Source organism: Geospiza fortis, unplaced genomic scaffold (assembly GCF_000277835.1).
Source record: "Geospiza fortis unplaced genomic scaffold, GeoFor_1.0 scaffold54, whole genome shotgun sequence".
In the NCBI taxonomy this organism is placed as follows: Eukaryota; Metazoa; Chordata; class Aves; order Passeriformes; family Thraupidae; genus Geospiza; species Geospiza fortis.
In genome coordinates this window covers 5,961,092-5,969,432 of record NW_005054301.1, presented here as the reverse complement: position 1 = coordinate 5,969,432, position 8,341 = coordinate 5,961,092, and the positions used below count along the sequence as shown (strand labels likewise).

General features: G+C 51.1%; 1 protein-coding gene across 1 annotated transcript; it reads left to right on the top strand.

Moving 5' to 3' along the window:
* The first annotated feature begins 580 nt into the window (after positions 1-580).
* Positions 581-5,764, top strand: BATF (basic leucine zipper ATF-like transcription factor). The gene is made up of 3 exons (XM_005417467.2): positions 581-877; positions 2,681-2,785; positions 5,192-5,764. The coding sequence occupies exons 1-3, from the start codon at positions 812-814 to the stop codon at positions 5,396-5,398; spliced, it is 378 nt and encodes a 125-aa protein (XP_005417524.1). The 5' UTR covers positions 581-811; the 3' UTR covers positions 5,399-5,764.
* The last annotated feature ends 2,577 nt before the right edge of the window (positions 5,765-8,341 follow it).

Below are 8,341 nucleotides of genomic sequence, written 5' to 3'. Positions count from 1 at the left end.
TGCCCACATGAGCCACCTGCACGAGCAGTGTTGATGTGGCAGCTGCCAAGGGTGCCCGTCCCCTCCCCGGGACCCGCGTCAGTGCTGCCGGGGGCGGCAGGAGCGGGTGGGTGGCTTGTGGGGACATGTGTGCCTGCTTGGGAATTTCCTCAGCTGTGCTGAGGGGATTGAGGCTGCCTGGGGCTGGACTGACCTCCTGCCTGCATAGGGTTAGCATGGGACACAGTAGCCCTGGAATTTCTGGGGCTCCCAGTGTCACCTCCTCCGCACAGCCCTCCTTTGAGGGTCCAAGTTTCACAGCCAGAGCTGGGGCTTTTCTTTCTTTCCATCTCTGCTGTTTGTCTCAGAGAAAACCCATCGTGCTGTTTTTCAACTGCCTGAAGGTGTTTTTCGGGGGTTTTTCAGGCTATTTTGAAGCTCGTTTTTCCCAGATGTGCTTTTTTTTCTTCTTCTTTTTTTTTTTTTTAATTGGTTTTAAAAAAAAATTTCTTCTTCTGTAACTTTACTTCTTTGCCTTAAAGTTTCCGGCCATGTGACTTTCAGCTTACATCCCTGAGGTTCTGCGAAACCACAGGAGGCTGAGACCTAAAGACCTAAAGGGAGGTACAGAGGCTGTGAGAGGAGAGGCAGCGAAAGTGTCGGAGTGCTGGGCAGGAGGACAGAGAGCTTCTGGGACGGGTGAGAGTAGGAAGCCAAGGGCCACATCAGAGGTGACACAGGAGGACAGAGAGGCAGAGAAGCAAGACAGAGAGCAGGCACATCAAGAGCACAAAGGAAGCTGAAGAGACCCTGGGAGCCAGAAGCAGCAGCTATGCCCCACAGCTCTGACAGCAGCGATTCCAGCAGCTTCAGCCAGTCTCCCCCTCCCAGCAAGCAGGTAAAGCAGGGGCCCTTCCCCAGCTCTGCCCAGCTACTTCAGGGTGGGCCACGGGTGGGCAGGAAGTAGGGTGGCACCCATTGTCTGTGTTTTCACAGTGCAATATGGCTGAGCTTTCTAAGAATGGCTGTGGGGAGAGAGATGCAGGGCTCAGCCAGGGGCCCTGGCAGAACTCCAGCCACTGAGCTGGCTATGGGCAGAGAGAGATGGCCTGGGTCTCTGAGGCTACACCAGGGGCCGCTGGGGGCCCAGGACCCCCAGGCATGGTGGATCCTGTGATACATGCCAGGCAGGCAGGAAGTTTTGGTGTGATTTGGTGCTCTGGTGAGGAGCCTGGGCAGGCACCTCCTGGCTGTGGAGCAGGGCAGCTCAGGGGCAACCTGCCTGCTTCTCTGGACAGCACTCAGGACCCAGAAAAGCCTTGCTACTTTGGATCTGCTTTCTTTACTGTTCAGCCTCAGCAGTTTTTCATGTCAGTGATGCTTCACAGAGGGATTTTGTTTTGTTGCATGGCATACCTTAATGGTAGGTCTTTTGCTGGCAGATACAGACACGAGTCTGAGGTATTCTCACTGCCGTTTCTGGCTAAACTTTATTTTGTCTGTCATTTGCCACTTCTCTAGGGCTGGCAACAAGAGCAAGTGCCTGAGACTTTGCTCAGAAATCTTGAGGTTCATCAAAGCAGATGATTTTTGGCTTCCAAACAAGGATGGGAATGCATCCTGGCTTGCATCCTAGTAAAGACAGGGATAAAGCACAAGGTTTTCTAAAGGATAGGGACTGGACTTGATGCAGGATATGGGAGGTGCTATATCTGAGACATTTTCAGGGTATTGAAGGCAAGGATAAAACGGTTAAGTTCAAAGAAAAATATCTTGGGTTTGGGGGAGGGGGGAGAGGATGTGGACAGATAAATGGGCTGGGAAGATAACTTTTGTGGCTGAGTTTTGTAGTCTTGTGGAGAAGTAGTGGTGTGAATGTTCAAGAGTCCACAAGAGGGGCAGTGCAATATGAAAATAGAAGATGAAAGTCTGTGTGACAGTTTCAACTGTCAGAAGGCAGCAGAAGGACCAGATCTCAGCAGAGAATGGCTGGTGCATGAAGCTGATGCCCTGAAGCCTGGAGACCTCTGTTCTCCCCTGCCTAAGGGGCTTGGGAGTGTTGCAGTCAGCACTGCAGTCATTGCTAACAGGAGACTCCAGAAAAGAGTAAGGACAGAGATAAGAGAGGTGGAGCAAATAAGAACTGTCTTAAAAACAAAAGCTCTGAGTCTGTCTAGTTAAACAAAGCAGGGGCCATATTGTGTTGTGAGGGTCTGCAACAAATAAAGCCTGAGACACTAGGGTGATGGAGAAGGGAGGGACCAACAGGGGTGAAAAGAGGAAAACACAGGCTGAATATCTGGAAAAATGGTATAGCCAAGGACCTGGAATATCTGCAGTGCCATTGCCCTGCAGAGAGACAGGAAAGGAAATGGTTTTCTGTAGAAGAATTAAAATTGTCTTTTTTCCAGAGGGAGGTCCTTACTCTGGTATGTCAAATTATATCCCAGGCCAGTGTGTTGGTGAAGAAAGTGGTCATTTCCCAGCTGTGCTGGGATCCCCAAGGATGTCAGATGTGCCCCTCCTGGCAACAGGGTACTAAAGGCATCACACATCCCCTGGACCACAGCTTTATACTGGTGTGGAGGGTGTGTCCTGTGCTCCAGCGATGTTATCTGCTGTGCCCCTTTCCCAACTACTGCCCTGCAGGAGGAGGGTAAGGGAGAGAATACCCAGTCATTTCCATGCCTTGTTTCCCTAGGACTCTTCTGATGACATGAGGAAAGTCCAAAGGAGGGAGAAGAATCGCATTGCTGCCCAGAAGAGCCGCCTGAGGCAGACCCAGAAAGCAGACACACTGCACTTGGTGAGCACTCCCACCCTTTCTCCTCCCTGGTGCTTAGAACTCATAGGAGACACCTGTGCTTTTCCCCTGGGACTCGGAGCAGCGATGCTCAGTGGAGTCAGGACAGGAGAAGTGAGGCCAGGGCAGGATGTAGGAGTCAGTGCTTGCAGGAGAGCACACAGCCCAGGATGACTGCCACTGAAGCGTTTAGTTTTGCAGCTAGTTTTGAATCCATCTTTATCTCTCAGTCTTTCATTAGTGATTTCCTTTCTCAGCCTCTTCTGACTGAGCTCTTTGAAAGCAGTCTCACCTGGCTTGGCTCTCCCCAGGTTTGAGATTCATGCCACCACATATGCAGAGGTACAACAGCATACAAAGATACTTTTCTGTGCCACTGTGGGCACCCCCAACAGCTCTTCCCAGTGTGAAGGATTAGTTATCTGCCTTTCAGGAGGGATGATCACTTCTGGCTGTGTGTGTTTGGGCAGGTGTATGGGGTCAGTGCTGGAGTATGAGGGCTGGGATGCTCTGCATTTTGCACATTGATAAATGTGTCCCATGTATTTTGGGCCACGCATGGAAAGGATGAAGAACATGCAGCTTGCAGGGGCAGAAACCATCTTTATCCCTGTGCTGGGCTTGGCTGTCTTTTGAAAAGTGGTAGCTGAGCTCATGTTTGAAAAAACATCCTTTGATTTAGCAGTCTCCATGTTCCCATTATTGGAAATAATTATTGAGAATCCAGTTCTGAACCTTCCTCCTTACATAGTGCCCTTAGTCCATGGCTGGAGCTAGGTTTAAGGGAGAGATTTCACTCTTTTCTCAGTAGCTGATGAGCCTTCTCGAACTGACATGGTTCTAGGCTGATTGCATTACATCAGCCTGCAGCAATGGCTCTGGGCAGCTGTATCTGAGAGAGGTGAGAAAATACCCTTTCCTTGGGGTCAGTGCTCTCTCTACAGTAATCCTAGAGGTAGGTATGGGCTCTGAGCTTCCCTCAGGAAAACCCTGCCTAGCTGTGCACCAAGCAGGATTGGGCTGCTTTTCTTAGAGCACTTGCTTATGAGATTACTGTTGCTCAGCTACCACTGATAGCACACAGTCCCTGCTTTCCCATTGGGATGGGGCAGTGGGGCTAAGTCCATTTTAGATCCCAACAGGCAGATGCAAAAAGGCAGGGAGGCAAATAGGAGATGGATGGTAAATTTCTGCTAGGTTCTTTTCAGTTCCAGTGGACAGTGACCCCCTATTGCTCCTGGGTTCATTCCCTGAGCACCCTTTGCCTTTGCATGTTTCTGCATCAGGGACTTTGTTTCTCTGATGTGGTTCTTCACAGAAAAGCATGGCTCCTTTTGAGCTATGGTGGTATGAAAGGAGCCACCAGCTCCATCTGCCCCAGGGTTTTCTAGCTTGTGTTTTGAGGGGAATGAGTCATAGGAAAGCTGGGACTCCTGGCCCCTGGGTGATTCCCATCAGTTCCTGAGTTCAACAACAGTCATGATTTCCAAACCAGATGGTGTCCCCTGAGAGATGCTGTTTGCTGTGTGAGTTCCTGCTGTGGGAGCAGCTGTAGTTGCTGGGTGCATTTCAACCTGTGCACAGAGTGGGCACCATCTGGAATCAGCATGGCAGCAGAGGGGCAAGCAGAAAGTTTGCTTTGCAAAGGTGGTGGTGCAGCTTTCCAGAGCCTCCAAGTGCTGGGTCTTGCTTTAGCACTCTCAGCTCCAATCCTCTGCTCCTGCCCAGGCTGCTGGCTTCATGGTCAGTTGATGCCTGCAATGCTTCAGCCTGGAACTGGCTGCACTTCAGCAGAAGCGGAGGTATCAAAGGCTTTGATGCTCTCAGTATTGTTGAGACAAGGCTGAGCATCATTATTAACCCCTTTGTTGTTATTCTCATTCCTACCAGTATTAATTCAGTTCTTCTGAGGCCTTAGTTTCTCTTTTCTTCTGACTCAAGCGTCTCTTCTTCCTCCCCAAAGGCCGCTGCTTTCCTTGGGGCTAGCAGGAAGCAGTGAGTCTCTTCTTTCCAGGGCCATGACAGGTTTCCTGTGGCAGGTGGTTTTCTGGTTAAAGACGGCGGTTATTCAACGTGCTCTCCCTCGGGGGCTGGGCTGCCCGGGAAGCGCCCGGAGATGTGTGTGTGCATGAGCGGGAGCGAGAAAGCCTGGGCGGGAGCAAGCCACAGGCGCTTCTCGTAAGCCGGGCCCGGGGAGCGTGGCTGGGGCTGCCGGCATCGCACCCACACCCGGCCTGGCCAGCTGGGGGAGGAGGGTTTGCCCAGGCGTGGCTCTGTGATGAATTTACCAGAAATATATCGTTCTGGAAATTCTGTGGGGCAGAGAGGCGAAGGACCACAACTCTCACGTCGCTAGCTCATCCCTGCGGGTCCCATGCTGAGGAAGCCCCTGTGGTTTTTTCTCCTCAGGAGAGTGAAGACTTAGAGAGACAGAATGCTGCCCTGCGCCGGGAGATCAAGCAGCTGACAGAGGAAATGAAGCACTTCACCTCGATGCTGAGCTCCCATGAACCATTCTGCTCCATCCTGACATCCCCTCCACCGCCTCCAGAAGTGCTTTATGCCACACACTCTTTTCACCAACCCCACATCAGCTCCCCACGCTTTCAGCACTGAGCCAGCCAGGAGGACAGCAGCCTGCCAGCTCCACTGATGGCAAGAAGTATCTTTGTGGGGCTAGCTTTCCCATCCAGGGGAAGGAATTGGACAGACGGACATTCCTTCTTAAAGTATGTATTCTGAGTGATTTGCCTAAGACTTGCTCCCTGTGCAGAAATGGCAGAGCCACCATGAGGCATCTTTGGACAGTTTCCAGCTTGGATTCTGGTAGGAAGAGGCAGTCACAAAAGGGCACCATCCCCCTTCTCTAGTTCTTGTCTGGGGAGACTCACAGGAGTGTGCAGCTCTGGCAGCCTCCATAAGAGCAGCTGGCTGTGGCATGCAACAGCCAGACCTCCAGGAAGAGGAAAGGGAGCAGGGGTGGAGTAGAAGGTTGGGGGCCACAGAGTGTCAGGGCAAAACTGGTTTATTTTTGTAAAATAAAGATTGAAAATGCTTAACTCTTTGTTTCCAAAATAGGATTTGAGTTACTACTAAGGCCTGGTGTGATACAGTGAAGACACAGGCAGCAGATGGGATAACTTGGGGCCCAGAAAGCAGCCCTGCATGCACAGGAGTCTAACCCAGGGCCAGCAATCAGAGCCCCACTTTTAGAAGGGGGGCCCATGCACGTAGGCTGGGCAGGCTGAGGAACCATGGTTTGTGGAGTGATGAGGTCCCTGGGGAGGATGGGTCCCTCTTTGCTGCAGGGCTCAACCTGGCTAAAGAGTGTGACATGGCATGTAGTACCACAGGTCTCTTCCCTGCTGACCCTCTCAGCTCCCTGCTGCTGGTGGTTATGCCTCCACATGCTCCCTTGCATGAGTGGAGGTGCACTGCCATGTTGTCAGCTCACAGGTCTTGGTGGGCTGGTGGAGCCTTCAGTTTGGCCAGCAGCACAGCTGGGAAGGAGCATCGTGGTATGGAGGGAGCTGGTGGTGTTTTTCTGGAGTGCATAGGAGAGCACAGGACCTAGCAGGACTCTTGCTCCAAGGTATCCTGCTAAGGAATGCAGCTGCAGCCTGCATTCTTTGGCCTTGCCCATCAGTTACAGCTCCACAAAAGGCTGCTGCACTATCTCATGCATTGAAACAGATGAAACCTGAAAGGTCACAGAGGAGGAGATCTGTACTCCTGAGTCTGATTTACTGGAAACACAAGCCAGTCCATACAGGCAGTCTCTGCACCTTACCCCACACCAGCCAGCCCCACTCTGTACACAAGGCTGAAGCCCACCTGCCAGTGGTTCTGTTGCTAACAGTGGCTCAGGGCTGCTGCCATCTTCAAGGAGCACCAGCTGCAGTCTTCTCAGCATAGAGTACCACAAGTAGTGCTGCTGAGGAAGGCTTTTAAATTAGGGAAATAGACCAAATTTGTAGATATCCTTCTTGCAGGCACAGAGAAGCAGCCTATTTCCAGATAGGTTTTGGCCCATCATTATAACCCTCAAGAAGTAAAGGCTGTAATGTGCCGTGCTGTGCATATTTTCTCTCTCTGGTTTGCCCTAGCAAGATGATAACCAAATACTGTCTTGTCTCAGCAAGCTGTCCTCAGGATAGGTGCAGATAGCACTGTGCTTTCTCCTGCCATGATCTGCTCAGAGGTTTGTGAGCTTCCTACCTCCAGTGTCTGTGCCAGCATGGGAGGCACTGTGGTCAGAGATTCCTGGTGCCAGCACACTGGCCTGGGTGCCACCACCTACAAAAGCAGTGCTGAGGCAATGGGTGATTGCACTGGCCTGTCTGTGTAGCTCTGGGATGAGGGATGAGCACATTCAGGGAAGGGCATAGGGAATGATGATGGTTATTCCAGCCAGGTAGCTGGGTTTCTGCATATATGACATGCAGAATACATCTACAGGAACAATTTCATTGTGTCTTACACCACCCCTCTCTGCTAGATCTCACACCAATAGGCTTCACTCTAACCATCAGTTCAACAAACACTCCTGATTCCTTGCACAGCCTATGCTTTGAGCCAGTCAGGCTACACAGGCTCTGCCCAAGCTGCTTTTCTCTGGAATTTGTCCCTTTAAGCCTGAGAGGGGCAACTGACTCCAGCTCTAGATGAGCTTGTCTTTATAGGCTCTGCTTCTGCTCCTTGAGCTTCTGGTGGATTTTCTCCCAGATTTTTCACTTTCACTTTTGCTGCTCCTTAGGGTTCTGATGCTCCCATGCTTCCTGGTTTGCAGTCAGAGAAAAAAGCTACTGCTACCTTGATTGGGTTTGCTGTGGAGGGCACTGCAGGCTCCTGCTCTTCACTGGAGGATGCAAGAGAGTCCCATTGAAGCTTGCAGAGTTGCATACATGAGAGATCTCCATCCTTGCTGCGACCTTTGTATTTTCTCCAGGCTATAAAATGCTAAGCCTTGTTTTAGCTGCAGATGGAGAAGGTCCTACTGTGAGGTATATGTGACCTATGCCCACACAGATATAGAGCCAATATTTCTGCTGCAAAGCTGCTGAAGTCTAGATCCTTCAGGCTGGGTGGGGTTTCTGTGTAATGCCCGCAGAATTGCTAGAACCAGTCACTGGTAACGTCTCAGACATATTACTGCAACTCAGAACGAAAATAAACAGTCAGTGGTGACACTGGGAGACAGGTTTGCAACAACATCCTCTCCAAAACCTAAACAATATTCTTGGCATCATCAGTCAATGTGTCCTCCCTCTGCACAGCTGACTGTGAGCTGGAAGGCCTCCTACCTGTGTTGTGCTCAGCCATTCTGGCCAAACCAAGCCATTCTGGTGTTTGCTGGTCCTAGGAGACACATCTTCCAATCTGACCTGGCTTTGCCCCAGTCTTGCCATAAAAACCTGATCACAGAACATGATCTGCATGGTTCAAGCCAGTTTTGACCTCTGCTTTTTCTGTAATTGTGAGGTCTCTGGGGGGCAGTGTCTCAGTTAGAAAGAATGGTTATCCTGGGAGAATACCCTTATCAGCCAAGCAGCAGGGGAC